We start from the raw sequence: 22,584 nt of genomic DNA, 5'->3' as shown, positions 1-22,584 counted from the left end.
TCCGCAGAGCCCTCTTTAGCTCCCGGTGCCCTCCCCATCATGGCGCCGCCGCGCGGTCGCTCCGCCCACTTCCGGTCAGAGCCGCGCAGGCGCAGCGGGGCTGCGGCCGCCATTTTGTTCGGCGGCGGCTGGAGGCGGAGGGCGCCGCGGGGCCGCGTTTCCGGGTGCGGCGGGAGGAGGCCGCGGGCGGGCGGTGAGCGCGGGGGCTCCGGTCCGGGGGATGTGGGGTCTGTGAGAGCCACAGGTGCGGCCCGCGAGGCCTCCGTGTGGGGTACGGCGGCTCGGGCTGGGTGTGTGTGGGGCGGCGCGGGGCCTGTGAGGAGGATGGGGCCTGTGTGGGGCTTGTTCTGGGGAGCAGGGTTTGTTCTGGGCGCTTCTGGGGTGCAGGAGGATGTCTGGGAGTGTTCTGCGGCCGGTGTGTGGTGTGGTGGGCCGGGAGGAGCTTGGGGTTCGCTGAGCTCTGCGTGGGGCTCAGTGGAGGGACCCTTGGAGGTTTGGGGGAGTTTGCCAGGGGAGGCACCGGTGTAGCCGGGACGTCTGTGCCGAAAGGGTGTTTGGCACAGTGGCAGCGGCTGGGGGATTCTGTGGGGGTCTTGAGGAGACCTCCCCTCCGTGCTTCCTTCTCCCTGTGTGACAGGAAGGTGCCTCTCCTGTTCTTCTCATCGCCCTCCTCCAGGGGTGCTCCCCAGGGGGGCAGGGAGGGCTCCGGGTCTGTGTGTGGGCAGGTTTGGGTGTGTGGTTGTGCCATCCTTGGGGGGACAGTGCTCCCGGGGTTCCCAAGCAGTGTCACAGCCAGTCCCTTCTCTGGGCCAGACTGCAGCCTGAGCAGCTTCTGCCTACGAAATCCCAACGTCGGAGCAACATATGGGCGGGCAGCAAAGTGCTGCGAGTGCCACGGTGGAGGCTGAGCTCTCCCTTCTGCTCCGGGTAAACACAGCCGCGGCTGCTCCCGCTCCGACGGCTTTCCCCACCCATGGAGCCGTACGGCCCTGCCAGACCCTGCCCCGGGCTTGAGGACTGAATTCCTGCTGCAGGTTTACACTCTGGATCTCTCCAGAACCCTGCCTGTTAGCAAACAAAATAAGTAGCTGATTGTTCACTGCGTGTCCTTTGGGACAGAGGGAGAGTGAAGGGGCTGTGGCAGGAGCAGCCGCAGCCATTGCCCCCGCAGGGACTCAGCAGAACTGATGCAGCTCTCGTGCCCACCCTGGCTCTCTGTTCACAGAGTTCTCCATGTGCCTTGATGTCCTCGACTGTGATCTGGGAGGGACGTGGATGGGGTCGAGCTGTGGGGTACGTGTGCTGCCAGGTGTGCCCGGGCACTGAGCTGTCCCTCCTCAGGACATGTTGCTTGGTTTGGTGTTTGCCCTCTGATGGAGAAGCTGCAGTGAGCCCCGAGTTGGTGGAGGCAGAGGCTGGGGTGGTTTTGGAGCAGTGCAGGCCAGAGCCCCAGTGAGCTCTGAAACAACTTGTTCTCCCAGCAGCGCTCAGGGATTGGGTGTTTTGGGTTTTTTCCTCAAGTTCCCATTGCTGCTAACCACATCTCTGTCCCAAAACTCCCCCCTGTGGTGAATGGGGTGTGTGTGGGGGGGGGAAGCAGGCTCTGTGTCTCCTTGACTTGTTTGGGTGTGGGCAGCATTTCTGGGGTGCATGGGGTGAGATGCAGCAGCAGGAGGTGCTGGCTGCCTCCTGACCCTCAGCTGATGTGGGGCACTGAGCACCTCATGACTGCTCTGTTCTGGGCTTCCCCACCCCATCATTCAGGGGAAATGTGGGCTGGGGGGCAGCTGTACCCCCAGGGCAATGGGAAGGTGATGGCGAGGAGCCGGAGTGGCTGCAGCCTCGGGTCAGGTGGAGGCAGAGGTTTTGCATAAAGTCATTTCAGGGAGCCACAGCCTGCTGGGCTGAGCAGGAGCCCTTGGAGAGGTGCCGGGATCCCAAATCGGCCTCGTTTTACCTTTGGCAGACTTGGCTGCAGACAGGGGGCTGCCTGGCTTGCTCAGGCCTGGCCTGATCTCTGGTGTGGAGTGTCACTGCCCTGCTGATGGCTGCCAGAGAGGATCTAATCTGACCTGACTCCCCTCTGGAGCTGCCTGGGTTTGCAGATGAGGTGTGAATCCACCCGGCTCTGGCTGGAACATGCTCTTTGGGGCAGAGCTACCTGGTGAGCGTGTCCTCTGCTTTTCACAGCTCAGCTTCCTGCTTCCAGCCCTGGCTGTCTTGACTTATTGATTGTGTTGTGTCCTCAAGGTGTTTTGGCACTGCTGCTTCAGCCCAACCCCCCGGGGACACGTCCCCTCCTCACCCCTCGTGTGCCAGGGGGTGGCACGGCCGCTCTCCAGCTCGCTGCCTCGTTGCTGGAATGCAAAGGCATTCCTGCTTTCCCTGCTTTCCCATGGCTGCTCTGGGGCTGGGAGCACAGATCCCTCTTTGTGCCGTGGGGGTGAGGGAGGGTTTGGCTCCGTTCTGCCACAAACAAACGGGAGCTGTTGGCCGTGGCGTGCCAAGCCGGTGCCATCTGGAGCGTGTCTCATGCCTGGTGCTGGGCTGTGAGTGTGGCACCGAGGGCAGTGCTGCTGCAGGTGCCACCTGTACCACCACTGCTCCATCCCTCTGCCTCCCTTGCCCCTAATTTGGGGCTGTTTTAATCAGTTTTCACCACTAAAGCAGGCCTGTGGTTCTGTGCCACGGTGGTGCTGCAGACGTGCCGGGCTGCCGCAGGGTGGTAGACCCTGACCCAAAAGCCCCAGCATGTGGTGCCACACTGCTGCTCTTGGGTTCTCTGCCCTGGCTGAAGGTGTTACCTCCGTGGTGACGTGTGCCAGCTCCCCCTCTCCACCAGCACCGAGGTGACTGGGCACGTTCCAGGTCAGGGCTCACTTCCCATTGCTTTGCTTTGCTTTAAAGTGCTGTCACTGAGGCGCTCCGGTCCTCGTCTGACCTACTTACTTACATCTGGCTGCTTGGAAGGAAGGCAGATTTGTGCTGCCAAAGAAGTAGCGTTCTGTTGGGAAGCAAAGGTGGGAGGAGGGAGCGGGGGGAACGTGCCCTCCTAACGAGGGGCTGAGAGGGTTGGGTTTCTTCTGCTGGCTTTGCCAGGGCAGCTCTGGAATGAGCACAGCTCCCAGGGCTCGCTCCTCACTCCGGTGTTACGAGGTTGGTTCAGAAATTAAAAGGTCTTTTCCAGAGCTGAGACAGCTTCTTCATCACCAGCCTTGGTGGGGGTTGTGGTACCAAGAGTCCAAATCTGCTGTGGGGTCTCTGGGAGCTCTGTGTTGTGCTGTGGGGCAGGGGCTTGGGTGTCTCTCTGCTTCCTTTGGCTCATCCCCATTCCTTCCTCTGGTGTCTCCCACACACAATCCCATAGCTGTGGTGATTCCTGCTGCTCGGCAGGACTGGCTGCACCAGCCCCATGCCCTGGGTACAGACTCTCCCTCTGGCACCTCCTGGGGCGGAGGCAGCTCCAGAGAGATGTTCCTGGTGAAAGGGACGATGCTGCCAGGGGGGTGTGGAGGTTTTGCAGGGAGCTCTGCTCTTCCCTTTCCCGCGGGAGCAGGCCAGGTGAGTTGCAAATGCTGCTGGCAGAGCTTGCCCAGAGCGTGGCCCCTGGCAGTCTGGGCCATGGGGAGTCATGGTTGTCATGCTGGGCCGGGATGCTGCCTGCTGGGATTTGCTGCTGTTTCACTCCAGTGTCCCTGTCTGGTCTGACCTGCTGCTGGGGTGCTCTGGCAGCAGGGACTGTCTCTGTAGCACCCTGGCACTTCTCTTTGTTTCCTCCTGCAGGCACAGGGCTTAAACCTTCCCTCATGTGGGTTGGGTGGGTGGCTTGTGGGTGCTTGTGGCTTTTCTTGGGAGATGGGAGTGGCAGGGTGGCATCTGCAGGGACCAGCAGCCCCCAGGATGAGTCTCTCTGTCTGTCACCCCCTGTTACTGGATCCTGTCTCAAAGCCAGCCCTCCTCTCCCTCTGTTCTGGCTGTTGATTCATGGTGTGTTCCTGGCACCTGCCAGCCTGACAGGCAGCTGAGTGTAGATCTGACCATGTGGAGAACTTGTTCTGATGGGGCTTGGCTCCATCTCCCCTTGGCATCAACATCAGTGCCTCCTTTGCCCTCTGACACCTGCAACTGAGTCCTCCCCACCCTCAACCTCCTGTCCCAGTGGGGACTCTGCTCACTCTAAGCCATACTGTTGATCCTGTGGCCCCATTGTGAGGTGTCTGTAGCTTTAGGGTCTCACACAGATATCCAAGTGTCCCAAAATAACACTTCAGTGCTGGATATTCCATGGTAGTTTGTACATTTTCTCCTAATGATTGACTGTGAACCTGGTTAGAGGAGAAATGCATTTCTATGGCCAATATATATTTTTTTTTTTTTAGAAGCAGTGAGTGATGTTTTTCTGAGTGGTTTCTTCCTCTCTGTGAGGCTGTTGTGGCTTTGGGGTGGTTCTGGGTGACTTTATCCTGCGGCAAGGACTGTGCCCTTCCAGCAGGCACCTCCTGACAGCACCCAGTGACTTGCACTCTGCCTCCGTTACTTACCCTGTGTGTTCTGGATCATGGATGGGCTCATCTCTGCTTGGCCTTTGCCTAGGAAAACCCTGAGAATACTTGGCTGGGTTTGGTGGAACAGCAGGAGGCTTTGTGCTCCAGCCTGGCTCTGCTCGTCGCCTTCGGAGCCACTGGGCTTGGAGCAGCTCTTGCAAAAGAGTCAGCACAGGAGGCTGGCGAGTGGGCAGAGTCCCAGCACCTCTGCCCTGCAGGAGAGGGATGGCAAAAGGGAGCAGAGCTGGAAGTCTCTGCCCTCTGCCTCCCCAAAACCCCCAAGGGAGTGTCATGGATGCCTGGCAAGAGATGGGAGAGACCTCAGCGGGGGATAGGAGAGAGGGTTTGTCCCTCCTGGAGGCTCCCAGCCAGGGCAGGGGAGATGATCCCAGCTCTGGCACTGCCTTGCTGAGTGAAGTTGACCAAAGGCTGTGAGTGAAGGAGGAGGGTGGCCACTGTGGGGTCTTGGGCGTGTTTAAGCTGAGTGTTCAAACACAGGCAGAGGCTGGCACAGGGGGGGTGAGCTGGAGCAGCTCCTGCAGTAGTTTAAAGGTACAGTTGTTCTCCATCCCAACCTTCAGGCAGCGTGTGTGTGTAGCTCATGGGTGTTCACCAGGATTTTTTTTTTCACAGACTGCTCACCCTTCCCCTAAACACAGCTGGGTCAGTCTCAGGGCAGTGACCTCTCCCAGAGGTGCTGCCTCTTGTCCCCATGCCCTGGGGCAGGGGGAAGGCCCAGCAGTGACAGACCCTCAGTGCTGGCGGGGTGGGTCAGTGTAACTGCTTGGATACTGGGGTGAGTCTGGGCAAAAAGCTCAGCACAGGGGTTGGCTTTGGAAGCCTGAGCCTCATTGGGGCCCCCTCCAGTTAAGGTGACTTTTTTTGGAAGTGTTTCACCCGAACTTTTTGCTGTTCCTGACTGGTGCTGCTGCAGCAGCTGACAATGTCAACTCAGGGTGGCAGGCTGGAGCTGGAGCTGGGTCGGTTGCCTGTTCCTGTCTGAGGCTGCCGTGTCTGGTGCTGCTTTACAGATCACTTTGTGCCCGTCGGCTTCGTGTGATGCTCAGAAGAGCCGTGGGTTTGTTTGCTGTTCCTTGCTCATTGCTGGTGTCAGACCAAGCCTTGGATGTGGCTCCTTAGCATCAGCCTCTAAATGAGACCCGGCGCTGCTGGGGGGGTTTAAAAGCCTCTGAGGGCTGGAGCCCTCCTTGCTCAGAGCATCCCAAAGCCACTCGTGCTCTCCCTGCTGCCATTACACCTCACAGAGCTCCCAGCTCCATCACGGAGCTCCATCATTCCACGGGAATGCAGCATCGTTGGCAGTTGATAAAAAGATGTTTTTATTCCAACGCCGACACCCCCGGGCTCGGGGCCTCTTCTGTTCAGCCCCACATTGTTCTCTGCCAGGCGTTGGTCCTGCAGCACGTTATTCCCAGCCACGGGTCGCCCCCTGAAGCAGCCGGGAAGTCCCTGCGTCTCCCACCGCTTCCTCCCCTGGAACAATCAGAGGTGTCGGTCGCGGGGAGCGCTGGTTCAGAGCGGTTCCTGCCTGGTCCCCTCGTGTGCCACCTCTCCCTCCCAGGCTTCCTTTCCCTTCTTGCCTGGCACAGGGGACAGGGAGAGGCAGGGAAGTCCACAGGCCCTCTTGGGATGGGCTTTTCCTGCTCTTCCCTTTGCTGCAGCCTAATGTCAGGACATGATTCCTCGCTCCTGATTAAAGGTTTCCTCTGCCAAGTGAGCCGAGCTGAGCTCAGTGGAAGGCTGCTGCAGGACTGCCTGGCTCTGGGGGTCCCGTGATCAGGGATGGGGAAGCTCTACCGAGGGCTGTGGAATTTGTCCCGAAGGCATTAGAAACTTTTGTGTTCGGGGTTTTTTTTGTTAAAAACGCATTGTCGGTGACCGTGGGTTGTTAATAATTCACAGTGAACGTCTGAGTCCCGCGGGGCTGGAGTGTGTCTGTCTGTCTGCACGCAGGGATGCACCGGCTCTTTGAGACGCTCCAAATCGAGATGGCAGCTCGCTCTCTTAAAGCATGCTGAGACGATTTTAAAAGCCTGAATGACCTTAAATCCTGCGATGGCTGTCTTTCAGGATAAATTATTTATGTCGCATCTTCAGTGCTGCCGAAGCCCTCGCTCCTCAGGAATGGGCAGAAATGTCAAGCATGGGAGGAGAGGCTCCGAACTGGGCAGGGCTGAGCTCAGGGAAACGAGGAACTGAGGGTTTGGATGGGAAGAGGTGGAAGATAAAGGCACCCTTCGAGGCGGGGGTGGAAGGGAGGGTGTTGGAGAGGTCCAGCCTTGGAAGTCGTCCCCAAACCGGTGCAGCCACATTCTGCAGCCGACATCAGAGGGCTGGAAATTCCTCTTGATCTGCAGTTCAAAGCCGCTGCCTCCCTGAGGATGAAGCTCTTCATCTCGGGTTTGCAAATGCAGGCTCGCCTCGGCAGTGTGAGCCTAGCTGTGAAATACAAATCTGCCACGGCACCCAAATCCCCCTGAAAAGCAGGGAAACGTGCTTATGGCGTCTGAAGGTCACTGCTGCCTGTCCTGCTAAAAAAGCAAACTCCCTTTCCCCCAGGGGATGAGCAGAATCCAGGGCTGCGTGATGGAGAAGGCATTTCACCTCCCTTCACAGCAAATGGGGACTTGCAAAACGTGGTGTGTTGTCTTGTCCAGGGCAGCTCCAGCTCATTCAGCTGTTCTACAGGAGAGAGGGGGTTGCTGAGTGTAATGGTGTTGGGGTTTAACAGTGTTTTTTAAGCCAGGGTGGGCTGAGGGAAGTGCTGCAGGACTGACCCGAAGTGCCACTGTAGAGAGAGAGGGGGCTGCAGCCACCCTAGGGCCCAGGGGGCTGCTGGGCAGCAGCTTTCTGCAGGGTCACCTCTATTTCCCCAAGCTTGCTCTCCTCCAAAGTGAGAGCTTTTCACACCTTGTTTTCCTCTCTGTTTTCTCACAGCTTTCTTGGGTTTTGTTTTTTGTTTTAGAAGGAAAGCTAAGGTGGCAAACCTGCCCCTCCCGGCTTAGCCGAAGATGAGCTCTGCGCTTTGATCTGGCGGCTGTCTCTCGCTGCCCCGATTCAGGTCTTTCAAACCACTTTCCCTGCAAGCGCAGCGAGCATATGGAGCTCTCTGAGGCTCAGATCTGGCGTGGTGAAAGGATCCCTGGAAACGAAGAACAAAGGAGCAGGAACACAGAGAAGTCGGCTGTCGGAGCGGCATTGTTTCCAAGGGCACGGTTTCCGTAAGGCATACGCCAGACATGACGGGGTGGTAAGCAGTGCTGGGAGAAACACCCCCCCCCCCTTTTTTTTTTTTTTATTCTTTCCTGGAGGATTTAGCTTGTGTCTCCCTAATCTCTGTCAGCTGTCTCTGTCTTCACCAACATTAAAGATCTGGGCTTTGTTTTAAAGACAGACATGGATCACTCCAGCATTCCCACTCGGAGGTCTCGGCTGTTCTCGTGGTATGAACTAATCAGCAGCTGCCACGTGCTGAGTTCGGTGCCTCTTGATTTTGGTTTTTCAATGTGACCTTTGCTGTTAATCCACAACCTGAACGGGGCTGTGTGCTGAAATGAAATGACCCGTTTCTCGGGAATTCAGCTCTAGTTTATCCTCAAGCTGCTTTAGCTTAAACTCTTCTCTCCCCTCCTCTCTCACTCTGACCTAAAAGAGCCTTTATCTGAAGGCAGGTTTCAGTGCAGTGCTAGTTTTAAGGGCACATTAGATACTGGGAGATAATGACTCAGGGTTTTCTTTGTAGAAATACCCCTCTCCTCCCTAGCTTGCTCATAGGAGTAATGTCACTGTGGATTGTCCCTAGCTGCCCAACACAGGGCACACATGGGAAGCAGGAGGCCAAACGGGGGGACCCAGTGGTGTGCTTGCCTTGAAGATGTGGCACTAACTTGTTTTCTAAGAGCCAGTCCCTCTGTCTGTGTACAGTGAGGCAGTGTGTCCCTGCCACAGGGGTGTCTGAAAGGGCTCCTGTGACCCCATGAGCTGTTGAGGGGCAGAACTGGCTGGGAAGTGTCACCCTGTGAGTTACCAGCTGCAGCAGGAACATAACAGGGAGGAGATGTGTTCCTGTTCCCGTGGGTCAGGAGCAGAGGTGACAGCCCGCAGCGCTGGCACTGCTCCTGTGCTGGCTCAGGCCTGTGACACATGAGACCGAGTCAGGAGTCTCATTACCTGGCACGTTTCTCTGCTTATTTCTGCTAATTACCTCCGGCTGCTGGTGTTCAAACAAGGCCAGGGCTCTCCTGCCCATCTCCTCCCGCCCGTCGTGCCGTGACGCTGTCACGCCGTCCCCCTGATGTCACCCTCTGCCCTGGCAGCCCTTTGCACCATCCTGGCCCTGCTGTCCTGCTGTGGGGTGGGAAGGAGCACCGGGGAAAAGCGTTCCTGTTTTAACACATCCTGGCAGGGCTGGTGGGTCCCAGACGAGCACGTTACGAGCTGTCTCTGATCTTGCTTTGGTGGGAAAAGCACGGGCTGAGTTGGTTTGCTGGGCTTTGTTCCAGTCTGCGGTGTGTCCCAGTGTGGTGGGACTGGTGGCTGTCACGGTGAGGTGGACAGGGACCCACTGAGTCATGGCTGGTTGGAGCTTGTGCTGTTCCTGGCTCTGCAGAGGTGTGTCTGGTGCCACCTGAGATGTCGAGTGATTTAAAAAAGTTCTGGAAGATAGAGGGAGGAATGGTTTCCCAGCAAGGGTGTCTGTAGGTGAGGAGTTTCTCACTCAGTAGAAGAGCTGCTTTTAATTAAATGGTAGCTTCTTTATTTATTTTCCTGAACCACAGAGAGCTGGTGGTTTGCTCCAGGGCAGGGGAGCCGCTGGCATTGCAGAGATGCTCCTGGTCCATTTTTCCTGTTCTCAAAGCTCTGCTGTGACAGGGAATGGGAACATCTGACACGTGAGGACAGACCTGGGCTCACTCCGGCCTCACGGAAGTTCGGTGGTGTCAGTAAATTGTTGTTTATCTGGTAGAAGGTGAGTCTCAGAAGGGAGCTGGGTTTTAATACCTGATACAAACGATTTCAAAGGTTGTAGGCACCCAAGTTTCAGTGCCTGCGTCGTAAAGGAACTTTCACTGTCATGGTGGACGTATTGGTGAGCTCTCTGGAGGTTGGAGATCAGAGGTTGGAAGGTTCAGGTGTGAATCACAGAAAGTTAGGGGTTGGAAGGGACCTCAAAAGATCATCGAGTCCAACCCCCTTGACAGAGCAGGGTCACTTCCAGGAGGTCACATAGAAACTCTTCCTCTTACCACATTGTGGTCCTCTTCTGTGGTTAAAAAACAAGTTTTCCTTGGGGAAAGACATCTGCAGCCTGGAGAGGGACATTTATCCCCAGCCTCTTGGTCTGCCCTAAGCACCCGAAACTCCCGGGGTGGCGAGCGAGGCCTCCAGTCATCACATTCCTATTCCCTGAGCCAGTGCTGCTGGGACAGCCCTACCTGTGTGCTGCTGTCAGAAGCACGAGCTTGCCAGGGGCCTGTCCAATGATCTGGTGATTCAGGTTCCTCTTCCTGTCCCCTTTCCTCTGGGCTCAGTCTCCAGTGCCAACCGGAGCTGTTGGGCTCTGTGGAGCCCCACCACAGAAGTGCTTTGTGGGCTGGGAGCTGTTCTAGGTAAGCTGCAGTGTGGGGTGGATTCGTTTTGGGATTGTGATAAGCTGGATTGAAATGTCAACAGAGGAGTGTTGGGAAAGCTGAGTTTGGTTCAAGAGGGGAGGCTTTGGAGTTGTGGGAATGGTGAAGCACAGGGCACAGGCAGCCTTTGGTGTTTTGGGAAGTTATCAAGGCAGGATCCAAGTGATTTGGACAACCTGCCTCATCTGTCAGGGCTGTTTGGGGACTGGAGCATCCTCCTTGTGTGAGCAGCAGGACAGCACTGCCGTGCAGCACCTGCCCCCTGTGTGGTGGTGACCCCCTGGCAGAGCTCCCTGTGCCCGTGTGCCAGGGCTGGCTGGGTGCTGCCGGGCTGCAGGCTGGGGCTTCTGTCGCACTTCCACGTGAGCAGCCTCTGGCTGCAGATAAAGGAGCTGGATTGGTGGTGCAGGATTAGCTTGGCCGGGTTTTCTCTGCTGAGTGAGGCAGCCACGTGAAAAACATCCTGGGCTTCAGCTGCAGGCTCTGTGCTGGGGTGGGGGTCCTGGTGATTTGGGGCAGGGGGTCATGCTGGCTCCCACCTCTGGGACCTGCCTCTGCCCCATGGGGAGCTCCAGGCACAGGGCACTAGCACACCACCTGGGGCTGTGTTTCCCCTCCAGTCCCTGACCGCTTCTTCCCTTCCCACAGGCATGAGTGACCAGGCTTGTCCCCAGCACTGAGCCACCGGAGCCACCGGGAACTGGGCCAGGATGCCGATCCCTCCTCCCCCGCCGCCGCCTCCCGGCCCCCCGCCACCTCCCACCTTCAGCCAGGTAGGGCTGTCCCTAAGGTGGGGACATGGCCTCATACTATTGTTTGCCAGGAGACCCCCCTCAAGTGTCTCTGGACCTCCTCGAGTCCAGCCTATGAGAGCTTTAGGCTGTCCTTGGGCTCTACCTCAGTTTCCCTTGCAGCAGTCTGTATGTGGGTGCACGTGGTGTTGCTCTGCTTCAGTGTCTTCTGCTCTGCAATGGTTCAGGGGGGTTGAGCAGGGGACTTTGCATCTGGCTTTAACAGGACAGCCTGAGCTCCTGGACAGCCCTTTTGCTCTGTCTGGAAGAGCCCCTAGAGAATGCTTTTGGGGGTCAGGATACCTCTGGGCTTAGCAGAAAAATGGGAAGGGGGAGTTGGGCTGTGCCTGCTCTCTGGATCGGGGTATCCCGATGCATGTGTGAGCTCCTGCTGAGCAGCTTCTTGTCTCCAGGCAAACACAGAACCGCCAAAACTGAGCCGAGAGGAGCAGCGGGGCCGTGGAGCCCTCCTGCAGGACATTTGTAAAGGGACCAAACTAAGGAAAGTGACACAAATCAATGACCGGAGTGCACCCATCCTGGAGAGTGAGTACTGCCTGGCCTGGCCCGGCCCTGGGAGGTTCTCAGCCCCACCCTGGGTGCTGCTGTGCCCTTCGGGGTGGCTTCTGGGCTCTCACCCATCTGATTTCCAGTAGCTCCTCATTGGAGGAGCTGATAATACCAGGCTTAACCTCTCTGCCTCTCTGCTTCCAGAGCCCAAGGGCAGCGGCGGCAGCAGCTTCGGCTCCAACTCAGCTGCCATCCAGCCCAAGGGTGGCCTCTTCCAAGGCGGCGTGCCCAAGCTGCGGCCCGTGGGAGCCAAGGACAGCTCAGGTAACGGCCACCAGCCCGTGGCTTGCGCCGGGGTTCCCTGGGAAGATCCCTGAGAGTGGGAGGGGGCTGAGTTTTTTTGCCTGTGTTTGCCTGGGTAAAAGCAGGGACCCCAAATCCCCTCCGTGCCACACTGTCCCATGACACAAACCATCTCGGGGGGGGGGGGGGAGCCCGGCAGTCGCATGTGTTGCCGAACGTTTCTCTGCTGTTTTCTGTGGCATCCTGCCCTCCAGCCAGCCCGCATGGCCGTGGTGAGAGAGGAGCTGAGTGTGGCTGAGCGTGGTGCCAGCTCCCTGCCGGTGCCAGACGGCGTTCCCTGCGGTCTGGCCCTCCTCAGCCGAGCGGGCAGGCTGCCCCGCGCCAGCTCGGGGACACAGCACCGCGTGTCCTCCCGCACCGTGCCGCTCACTCTGCTCTCCCTCTCTGCCCCCCCCGCAGACGGCTCCAGCAAGCAAACTCTGCAAGTCCCCGGCTCCAGAGCAGCTGCCCCCCGACCCCCTGTGCCGGCCAGCAACAGCCGACCTCAGGATGATGCTGACAACAGTCGGGCTTCTCCGCCGGAGCTGCCGCGCACGCAGAGGCCGTCCCTGCCGGACCTCTCCCGGCCCAACACCGCCGGTGGCACCGGCATGAAGCACAGCTCCTCCGCCCCGCCGCCTCCCCCACCGGGCCGCCGCGCCGCAGCACCTCCCGCTCCTCCTCCGGCACACGGCGCCAAAATCTCCTCCTACAACCGGGAGAAGCCCCTGCCACCCACCCCGGGACAGCGACTGCCCGGCAGCAGGGACGGACCCCCCGCCCCGCCACCCATCAAGCCCCCTCCCTCGCCAGTCAGTATCCGAACGGGGTCGGGGGCTCAGGGCCAGTCCCTCGCCCCCCCGCCGCCCCCTTATCGGCAACCCCCTGGTGTCCCCAACGGCCCTTCCAGCCCCGTCAACGAGTCCGCCCCGGAGCTGCCGCAGAGACACAACTCCTTGCACAGGAAGACCCCGGGCCCTCTGCGGGGTCTGGCACCGCAACCGCCCGCCTCGGCCTCCCCGTCTCTCCAGAGCAGTCGCCCCCCTCCACCGGCCCGAGACCCCCCCAGCCGGGGCGCAGGTAGGAACAGTCAGCTCTGCTGGGCCAGGAGCAGCCGTGGGGGGTCAGGCTGTGTCTGCCCAGCTTTGGTGTGTTTGGGGGCTGTTGGGAGATGCCAAGGGAAGTGTCAGCACCAGGGAACAGCCAGGCTTCTCCTGCATGCCAGGGTTGGGCCAGGGGCAGTAGCTGGATTGTCACCTTCAATCCATGTCCCCAGTCCTGCCCTCTTTAGCCAGCTCCTTGCAGGCTGGATGGTTGGTGGTGGATTGTGGCTGGGCTGCTCCTGCCTGTGCACTTGGTGTGTCCTCCTGGGCCAGGAGGTGAGGATGGGGTAGAAGCAAAGCTGTGTATGATGCAGCTGCTCCTGTGAGCTCCCTGAATGCCATCAGAAAGGTGACAAAAAGCTGCAGCAGGGCAGGGAGAAGCCTTCCCTCAAGGGTGCAGCTGGACACCTTTGCTCAGCCCTGGGAGCTGTCCCACTCCTCTCTGGGCTGGTTTTGGCACTGTGTGGCTCTGAGCACAGCTGGTGATGGAGCCTCTGGCGCTAAGATATTGGTGTCAGGCACCCTCGGAGGGGTGACTCAGTGAAAACCACCCACCATCCCCTCCCCCGTGCACATGGACTCGGGTGTGAGTGTTTCCGCTGCTGGGATTGGGGATGGCTTTGCCCCAGTGCCCCCCCCCTGCTCCTGGGCTCCGTGTCCAGACCGCAGCTCCCGCTGGTCCCCTGCCAACCCGCTCAGTCCTTCCGGCCTTGCCAGAATCCCTCTTTCCAGCTATGGCAGGGGATCTGCTCTCTTAGTCTGTGTGTAATTAGCTTAATGAGAAGCACGATCTGCCACTGTGCATCCACGGGAGGCTGGGCAGGGATGAGAGGTGGGTCAGAGGCACCCTGGGTCTTCTCACCACCTCACTGGCTGTCTGGACGTGGCTCCCCAGCCCTGGCAGGCAGTACCTTCTCTCCCTGGGGAGATGCTGCCCTCAAAGCCTGGTGTGTGCAGGCTCATAGCTGCTCCTTGGATCCCTTCATATGCAGAGGGTGACCTGGGTCTGGCTGTGGACTGGAGCAGCCCCAGGAGGGGTGGGTGGTGATCCAGGGGAGCAGGCTGGCCAGTCCCCTGGGCTGCAGCTGCCCAGGAGGAATGCAGATGTTGGGAACCAGCAGGAAATCTGAGCTGGGCACGCAGAGGAGCATCCCTGAGTTGGCTGCTGGCGTGCTCTGGCTCGCAGCTGGCCTGCAAAGCTCTGGCAGAGGATGGATGTCCTCGGCCCAGCTGCCAAAGGAAGGGTTGGCCCTGGGGACATGGAGCCTTGGCAAGCTGTGGTGGTGCTGGTGCTGACCCAACTCTCCTTGCAGCCCCACCACCCCCTCCGCCGATGCTGCGAAACGGGGGGCGTGATGCCCCCCCACCTCCACCCCCCTACAGACTGCACGGCTCCACCGACCCCCCCAGCCGAGGGAAACCACCACCACCACCCACCAGGACACCGGCGGGGCCACCACCACCACCTCCACCCGTGCGGAACGGGCACCGGGACTCCATCTCCACTGTCAGAGCATTCCTGGGTGAGTGGGGTCCTGGGGGCTGGAGCTGGGAGAGCCCCGGGGCAGAGCTGAGCCCTTGGGCTTTCACTCTGTCCCCTCAGAGCCACCCCCCCTGACCTGCTACTTCTCCCCCTTCTCTGCAGATGACTTTGAATCCAAATATTCCTTTCACCCTGTCGAAGACTTCCCAGCCCCAGAGGAATATAAATACTTCCAGAGAATCTACCCCAGCAAAACAAACAGAGGTGAGGGAGGAGGGGGAGTCCCCTCCTCTGCCTTCAAGGCTGGCAGGAGGTGACAGCAGTGACGGTGTGGCCACTCACTGTCCTGTTTGTCCCCATGCAGGGGCTGGCGTGGTGTGGTGGTTAAAGGGACATCAGCAGCCAGCTCTGCAGGGGCTGGGGAGGGGGCAAAAAGCCCCCATGCCTGCCAGGACAGACCCCGAGCAGGGGCACTCGGACCCAGCAAAGTGCCCTTTGCTGCACCACGCCAGCCCTGCGGATCCCGGAGGAGACTCCAGGGAGAATGGGATGCTCGTTTATTTTTAGAGCCATGAATGTTTAATGTGGATTTGAAAAGCCCTGAGCTTTCCGTGCGTGCCGCAGCAGCGGCTGCTTCGAGTCGCAAATCCCTGGCTCCAGATCTCTGCGGGGAGTATGAGGGGGAGGGAAAGGAGGGGGGGGCAGCTGGTGCTGGGAGGGGAGGGTTGGGGTTGGGGGTGGAGGAGGGAAAGCAGACGTGCTGGATCTGCTGGATCCCACCCTGCAGAGACCCAAAGTGGGGGATCTGCTGAGAACCCAGGGGGACATTCTGGCTTCAGGGGGGTCTCTCTTGTCTTGCAGCTACACGTGGGGCCCCCCCTCTGCCCCCCATCCCCAGGTGAAAGCAGGCTGCCCGGGTGGATTGTTCCTGAGCAGAGCCGGATCTCCTTCCCCTTCCTCCAACGGACCCTCCCCACCTCCCTGCCCCCAGGATCCTGCATGAGAATCTCCCAGGGGCTTTGGTTTTCTCAACCACGCCAAGACCCGCGGACGCCCCCAGCCCCACGCTCCCTTCCAGCCCCCCCACCCTCATCTCTGCAGCTCCCCCCAGGACTCACCAACCTTCCCACCAACCCCGGATGGGTCCTGTCCTCCTCCCTCATCACAGATCCCAGGTTGTGCTGGCACCATGTGTGTTCTGCCCACAGCCTGGCACCAGGGCTCAGGGTGGCCACCGAGCCACGTGTGGCTGAACGTGGGGACGAGGGGGGGGGTTTGGTGCCCTGGTGTTTGGGGCCAGGGCTGAACAAGGGCTTGGGGAAGAGCCAGGCTTGGGCAGGGGATGGACACTGCAGGATCTCTGGTGGCAGCGCAGGGAAAGCTGGGACAGGCTGGTGGAGCCTCGTTAGCCCAGCGTGGCTGATTGCTTTTTTGCACAGGAGCCAGGGGAGGAGTGGAGGGGGTGAGTTGGACCATTTAGGAGCCCCTGAAGGTGCTGGGCAGGGGCTGTGGGGGGAACCCCAGAACCACCACAGTCACTGGCTTCGTTGCAGCTCTGGGTGGTGATGGGCCTGGCGGTGGCAGCTCAGCTTTTAACACTAAATTACCAAACTAGAGCGTTTTAACAGGAAGACACTAATTGTCTGTGGAGGAAGCTGGGGGTGCCATTATGGGGGTGGGGGGCACGGCCCCGTGCTGGGGGGGTCCTGGCTGACATTTTGCCTTACACACTGCCCTGGCTGTACTGGGCTGGTATCTGTATTTACTCACCATACCGTGGGGGCTGGACATTAACTGTAGTTACTGATCAGTTTTATACGTTGTAAAACGCTTGTACTGTGGGAGGAAGGTGGGTGCTGGGGAGGGGCTCAGTCCTCTTCCCCCAACGGTTTTGGGGTTTGTTTTGTGTTTGTTGGTTGTTTTTTTTTTTTTTTTCCCATTTTTTTGTTTTTGTTTTGTTTCGTTTTTATACAAAGAGGGAAACTCCCTGTTGAGGCTGGAGGCAGCAAGAGAGACATTGGGGGGGTTCTCTGGAGGACAAGCCCACCCCCAGCGCTGCTGTTTGATTTAATTAAAGGTTAAAAAACAAAACGGTTCGCCCTGGGGGCCAGGGGCTGTTTAAGAGGGAACAGAATCAAACTGAGGAGCTTGAAATCACATTTAAATAAAAGTAATAAAGATACATGGCTCCACGGGTGCTGTCTGGGGAAGGGACTGGGGAATAAGGAGGCCTCTGTGCCTCTCTGGGGAGGCAGGGCTGGACCTGCAGGATGCTGGTACTGGGGGAACTGGGAGGCACTGGTAGGGAGGGGTGGGGGTGCTGGGAGCAGGGGGCTTGGGGCACATGGGATGAGGGGAGACCCCATGGGACTACAACTCCCAGGATGCTTCGCGCCAGCTCCGTCACTTCCCTACAGGCCCCGCGCGCCCTCACCGATTGGCTGCGCGGCCGAGGCCCCTCCTCCCGCAGCTGCGCTTGGCGCGAGGCCCTGCGATTGGCGGCGGCGGCGGGCGGTGCAGCCAATCAGGAGGAGGGGGCGGGGCCGGCTCGCGCTGGTGGCGGGAAGCGCAGAGAGGGGACTGAGTTGCCGCGAAAAGGTCGGTACCGGGGGGAGCGCGGGATTCGGGGCTGGGATGGGGGGACACGGGGGGAATAGCGGGACACGGGGGGCACAGGGCTATGCTGCGCGGGGCTGGGGTCCTCCGTGCTGACCGGCGTCCCCCTCTCTCCGCAGCCCCCCCACCATGGCCAGCAGCAGCCCGCAGCACCAGCCCACCATCGGCTTCCCCCGCAGGAGGAGCGCCCGCCGCCTCGCCGCCCCCCCGGCCAAGACCGACCCCGGCCTCACTGCTCTGCGCCCTTCACCCGACCTTAGAGCCCCTGAGCCCGCGCCGGAGACTCCCTCAGCCCGCACCAAAGCGCTGCCCCTGAGTCCCCGCAAGCGTCTGGGTGAGTTCCGCCCCACGCTGCTCTCTTCGCGGGAAAAGTGTGTGTGGGGAGGATCGCCCCCTTCCCGAAAGCTGCTGTGGGGCTGGGGCAGGCCAGATGACCCCGGCTCTGTCCCTAACCCTACACTGCTACGTCTCCCTCTCCATTTGGGGAGGAAAAGCTGGGAGGGCATGAAGCGTGATTCCACCCCCCCCAGGGGGAGTATCGCCATGCTGTGGCCCCTTGCTCCCGCCCAGGAGCACCAGGGTGTCCCCGCATCATCGGCTGCTCACTGACCCATCCCTTCCCCAGGTGATGACAACCTCTGCAATGTCCCCTGTGCCCTACCCTGCTCCCCGGCCAAGCGCAGCAAGGAGAACCAGGGGCGCCGCTTACTCTTTGGGGACCCCCCGGCCTCCCCCGAGAAACCCAGCAGCAGCCCGGGGCCATCCCCACGGCAGGGGGGACAGGAGACCCCCCGCAATTCAGGACAGCGTGCCCAGACCCAGCTCTTCAGGCAGGAAGGTGAGTGCGGCTGAGGAGGGGGATAGGGATGGGGTCCCAGTGGTGTTGCAGCCCCCCTGAGCCCTCTCTCTCCCTGGTGCAGGTACCTGCTACCAGCAGGTGAAGCGGGTGCTCCATGCAGCTGTGCCTGACCGACTCCACGCCCGGGAGAAGGAGATGGGAATCATCCGGCAGTTCCTACGGGAACACATCTGCGGCCGCCGGCCCGGCAGCCTCTACGTTTCCGGAGCCCCCGGGACAGGGAAAACAGCCTGTCTGAGCCGTGTCCTGCTTGACTGCAAGGTGTGCCCTAGGCTGCAAGTCAGGAGGGGGACTGACCCCTCTGTGGGGTGGGGGTGTCTGTTTGGGGGGTGCTGGTGGAGCAGGGAAATGGGGTTGGGGGAGCGCAGTCCTGCTGCAGCACCGGTTGTGGGGACAGGGAGCAGTCTGAGGCTGGTGTAACACTCCCATTCCTGGCAGGATGAACTCGCCAGGAGCAAAACCATCATCCTGAACTGCATGTCACTGAGCAGCCCCCAAGGGATCTTCCCTGCCGTGGGGCAGCAGCTGGGCCTGCCCGTGGCCACTGGCCGGGAGGGTCTGCGCAAGCTGGAGGCGAAGCTGACAGCCCAAGGGCCCATGGTGTGAGTTCCCTGTCTGGGGGCTGTGGTGTGGCCCTCCCCCCCAGCTCTTCCTTCTCAGGGTGCTGTGAAGGGGCTGAGGGCAGAGCAGGGACTGACCCATGTTCTCGTCACACAGCCTCCTGGTGCTGGATGAGCTGGACCAGCTGGAGAGCAAGGGGCAGGATGTGCTCTATACCCTCTTTGGATGGCCCCAGCTGCCCAGCTCCAGGCTCGTCCTCGTGGGTGAGTGGGTGGCAGCGTGGCACTGCCCACCCCGGTGACCCTCCCCGTTTCCATTTTGGCTGGGGAGGCTGAGAAGGGGTTTACCTTTGCACGCACTCTCTCCACCCTCGGGGCACAGCTTCTTTCTCCCTTTCCTCACCCCTCTGTGCCCCCAGGCTTGGCCAACGCTCTGGACCTGACAGACCGCACCCTGTCCCGGCTCGGCGCCCGCCCGACCGGCAGCCCCCGCCTGCTGCACTTCACACCATACACCCGGGAGCAGCTCACTGCCATCCTGCAGGAGCGTCTGGGGCAGGTGGGGACACGGGGGGGACGTGCTGGGGGGGCTCTGCCTGTGTGGATGGCAGTGCTGAAGTTGCACGGTGCCTTGGCAGGTGGGTGGTGCCCCCGTCCTGGACGCTGCCGCGCTCCAGTTCTGTGCCCGCAAGGTCTCTGCTGTCTCTGGTGACGCTCGCAAAGCTCTGGACGTCTGCAGGTCAGTGCCTGCTCCAAAAAGCAGTGGTGCTGGGGCTGGTGTGGACCCTGTGAGCCCCTACATGGCTCCCCCCAGGTGGGAGGGTGGCCGCTCTGCCCAGTGCTCAGAGCTGTCTCCCCCCAGACGTGCTGTGGAGCTGGTGGAGCTGGAGGTGCGGAGCCAGACCCTGCTCAAACCACTGCCCAAGGGTGAGGAGCTGCTGCTGGAGCCTAAACCTCCATGGGGTGGCACAGGAGTGTCCAGGATCCCTTTCTGGAGCACCCTCTCTGCTGTCCCCCTTCTGTTGTCCCCCTCCTCTCTCTTTCTTCCCTTTCTCGGTCCTCTGCAGCCCTGTCTGTCCTACAGGTGAATCCCCAGTGTCCCCTGTTCCCAGACGTGTGGGGCTCCTGCATGTCTCCCGTGTCATCTCAGAGGTGTTTGGGGACCGGCTGGCAGCGGGGGGCCAGGGGTCCCGGGACACCTTCCCCCTGCAGCAGAAGATGCTGCTCTGCTCCCTGCTCCTTCTCGCCCGGCACCGGCATGCCCGGGAGGTGACACTGGGGAAGGTGAGTGGCCATGGGACCCTCTTAGGGCTGGAACTGGGGGTGTCCCTGGGGTCTCTCATGGGTGCAGTGCTGTGTTGTAACCCCCACCCTCCTGTTCCCAGCTCCACGACACCTACAGCCAGGTCTGCCGGCGGCAGCATCTCCCTGCTGTGGACCAAGCAGAGTGCCTGTCCCTTGTCACCCTCCTGGAGTCCCGTGGTGTTCTCGAGCTGAAGAAAGCCAAGGAGGCCCGGCTGGCCAAGGTACTGCGGGGTCCAGCACTGCAGTGGGGCAAGGTCTGGGACCAGGGTGGTGTTTGGTGGTGTGGGGCTGAGGCCTCCCTTCTCCTCTCCCCCCAGGTCTCCCTGAAGATGGAGGAGGCAGCAGTGGAGCACGCGCTGCAGGACGTGGTGCTGGTGGGCAGCATCCTGGCCCAGGGGCTGCGTTAACCCCCTGGCATCCCCCTCCCCACAGTCCCTTGGACTGACTCTGCTTGCGGTGTGATTTTGGTGTCTGGATGGTTTGGCCAAGCTGTGGTAGGAGAAGGGAAATGACTTCTGTAGGGCTTTGCTGCTGTTTGTTGTGTCCCTCTCTGGGTGCCTCAGTCTGGGGCAGTTTTATTAATATTATTATTATTATTTTATTATTTTAGTGTGGTAGAAGGCTGGCACCCACCCCAGCCCCTTTGCAGCAGCAGCTGTGGTCAGTGGGTGCTCTCAGAGCCCACCATTGCTCCTGGCTTCTCCAGAGCCTTCTGGGGCCACCCCAAGCCCCAATCTGTGGGAAGGGAGGGTCCTGGTGCTGGCAGAGGGGGTGCCTGGGATGTTTGGCTCTGAGCTGTGCCCAGCCAGAGGCAGGGAGGGGACACACACACACACAGCAGGGCCCCTGTTATCTCCTGCCATTAATAAAGCTGTTCTGTTTCAGTGCTGGCTCCTGCCTCTGCCCCCTGTCCCCTGGGAGGTGTGGAGGGGCTGGGACTCCCCACCTTCAGCCATGTTACCCCATCCCCTGGGACCCCCAGCAGGGACCTTGGCCTTGCTCCGTGTCACCACCCCATGGGGCTGAGCAGGGACTGGCCATGGGCAGAGCTGGGATGGGTATGGGCTGCCTGGGGGTCCCCTGCCCCCCAAAGCCACAACAGCTGTGTCCTGCCCTGTGCCAGCCCCACAGCACAGAGCCATCGTGGCACCTGTGACAGTGGCTGGAAGGAAGCAGCGGGGGATGTGTGACACAGGTAGGCACCTCCTGTGGGGTGGCCCTGTTCCCTGTGTCACCCCATTCCCAGCCTCCCCGTGGGGAGCAGCGTGGGGGGCAGCCCCACAGCGCGATGGGCATCAGAGGGTCCCCAGCCCCATCGCTGTCCCCAGGCTGCATAGGTGGGGATGGGGACACAGCTCCTCTGCCACCCCAGCCCCTCGGGGTGCCCACAGCCCCGCCAGCCCCGCTCAATGCCGCAGTGGATGAAAAATCGATGGCGCAGACGGATCCCGCCGCGCGGGTGCCGGAGCTCCCACCGGAGCCATCCATCACCACACGGCCAGCACTGGCAGCACCACGGCGGGACCACCGTGGCTGGAGGACAACTCTGCTGGCCCTGGGACACCCCAGGACACCCTGAAACACCCCGGGACATCTCTAGATCCCCGGGCCTGTCACCACGCCTGGCACAGCTGCAGCCTGGGGAAGCCGTGGGGTCAGCGTGGCCGTGTCCCCCCCTCTGTCAGACGTGTGCCCGTGTCCCTTTGCCGTGGCACACGCGTGGGGCTGGGCAGTGCCCGCACATGCCGCTGGCGGCCCCCGAGGTGCGTGTCCAGCTGCGTGGCCGCCTGCCCGTACGTGGCAGGGGCCCGGTGTCCCCACGGTGGTGTCCCCGGCCGTCTCCCTGTCCTCCCTTGCACTCTCCTTACATAAGCGGCCACGTGTCGGGCACGGCCACCGCCGCGCCGTCACTGCCGGCACCCAGATTCCATCTGACAGCCCCGTTCCGCTCGGCCGCGCTTCTGCCGGGGAACCGGGGCCGGGGCTGTGGGGCAGGACCCCATGCGACCCTACTGCACCCACACCGGGCCCCACAGGAGGGTGACGGCTGCGGGGCCTCGACGGGATGGGGACATCGGGGATGCTGCCCTGCCCCTTTCGCACCCTGGTTCTCCGCTGACTCCACGGGGCCCTGCGGACGAGTGGGATCGATCCAGCAGTGGGTTTTGCCCCCATGGTGGGGTAGTGCGGGGTCCCTGGTGCCCGCTGGCCACCCCGGTGGGCCACGGAGGGGGCGGTGGGTTGTCCGCCCTCCACATCTGGGAGTGATTTGGCACATTCCTCTGGGCTGAGCACACGCCGGCAGCTGGGCCTCGCCGCCACGGTGTGCTGGGGAAGGCCCCAGCGGCCATGGGTGTTCATGAAGTCAACTGCCGAGAGAAACTGAGGCACGGGAGCCGTGTAACAATCCCCCGTGGTACAGGGTGGGGGGCACACACACAGCAGGACCCTAATGGGTACACGCTGAGCACACCCGAACTCCTCACACGCGTCTAGCAGAGCGATGGGGGGATATCTCGGCGTGGAGGGGTAGACACGAGTGTGCTGCTTTAATAAGACTGAGGGGCACCGAATTGGAGGGGGGGGTGAGATTGTGGTTGCGCGGTCCCTTTAAGAGGCCCCCCCCCAATGTGTCTCCCCCCCCCCCCCCCCCTCCGCACCCCCTTCCGCCTTCTGGGGACTTCAAAGGGTTCCAATGTCGCGCCGGCCACGCCCACGACACGCCCCGCCAGCCAATGGGGCGCCGCGGAGGCGGCGCCCCATTGGCTGGCGGGGCGTGTCGTGGGCGTGGCCGCTCGGAGGGGCGTGGCTTCCTCCCCC

General features: G+C 61.0%; 3 protein-coding genes across 8 annotated transcripts in view; 2 read left to right on the top strand and 1 right to left on the bottom strand.

Moving 5' to 3' along the window:
• The window catches only part of TOP2A (DNA topoisomerase II alpha), an 86,924-nt gene that overhangs the window by 21,363 nt on the left and 42,977 nt on the right, over nucleotides 1-22,584 (bottom strand). The window lies entirely within an intron of this gene.
• Nucleotides 93-16,606, top strand: WIPF2 (WAS/WASL interacting protein family member 2). Of its 6 annotated transcripts, none has more exons than XM_071728664.1 (10): nucleotides 93-193; nucleotides 7,531-7,815; nucleotides 10,097-10,174; nucleotides 10,844-10,968; nucleotides 11,400-11,532; nucleotides 11,701-11,820; nucleotides 12,259-12,918; nucleotides 14,255-14,464; nucleotides 14,587-14,688; nucleotides 15,286-16,606. In XM_071728664.1, exons 4-10 carry the CDS (start codon nucleotides 10,906-10,908, stop codon nucleotides 15,324-15,326), a joined length of 1,329 nt encoding a protein of 442 aa, XP_071584765.1. In that variant the 5' UTR covers nucleotides 93-193; nucleotides 7,531-7,815; nucleotides 10,097-10,174; nucleotides 10,844-10,905; the 3' UTR covers nucleotides 15,327-16,606. The 6 variants fall into 6 exon arrangements, with proteins under 6 accessions (XP_071584765.1, XP_071584764.1, XP_071584762.1 ...); XM_071728663.1 differs by having other exon boundaries at nucleotides 9,344-10,174; XM_071728662.1 differs by lacking the exon at nucleotides 10,097-10,174 and adding an exon at nucleotides 1,226-1,293 and having other exon boundaries at nucleotides 114-193.
• On the top strand, nucleotides 16,776-20,649 carry CDC6 (cell division cycle 6). The gene is made up of 12 exons (XM_071728637.1): nucleotides 16,776-17,022; nucleotides 17,160-17,374; nucleotides 17,666-17,878; nucleotides 17,961-18,160; nucleotides 18,338-18,501; nucleotides 18,617-18,723; nucleotides 18,879-19,018; nucleotides 19,098-19,198; nucleotides 19,322-19,386; nucleotides 19,544-19,743; nucleotides 19,845-19,985; nucleotides 20,082-20,649. Exons 2-12 carry the CDS (start codon nucleotides 17,170-17,172, stop codon nucleotides 20,169-20,171), a joined length of 1,626 nt encoding a protein of 541 aa, XP_071584738.1. The 5' UTR covers nucleotides 16,776-17,022; nucleotides 17,160-17,169; the 3' UTR covers nucleotides 20,172-20,649.

This window comes from Heliangelus exortis, chromosome 29 (genome assembly GCF_036169615.1).
Source record: "Heliangelus exortis chromosome 29, bHelExo1.hap1, whole genome shotgun sequence".
Lineage (NCBI taxonomy): Eukaryota > Metazoa > Chordata > Aves > Apodiformes > Trochilidae > Heliangelus > Heliangelus exortis.
The sequence above is the reverse complement of the archived record's forward strand: the minus strand, read 5'-3'. Positions and strand labels throughout refer to the sequence as shown.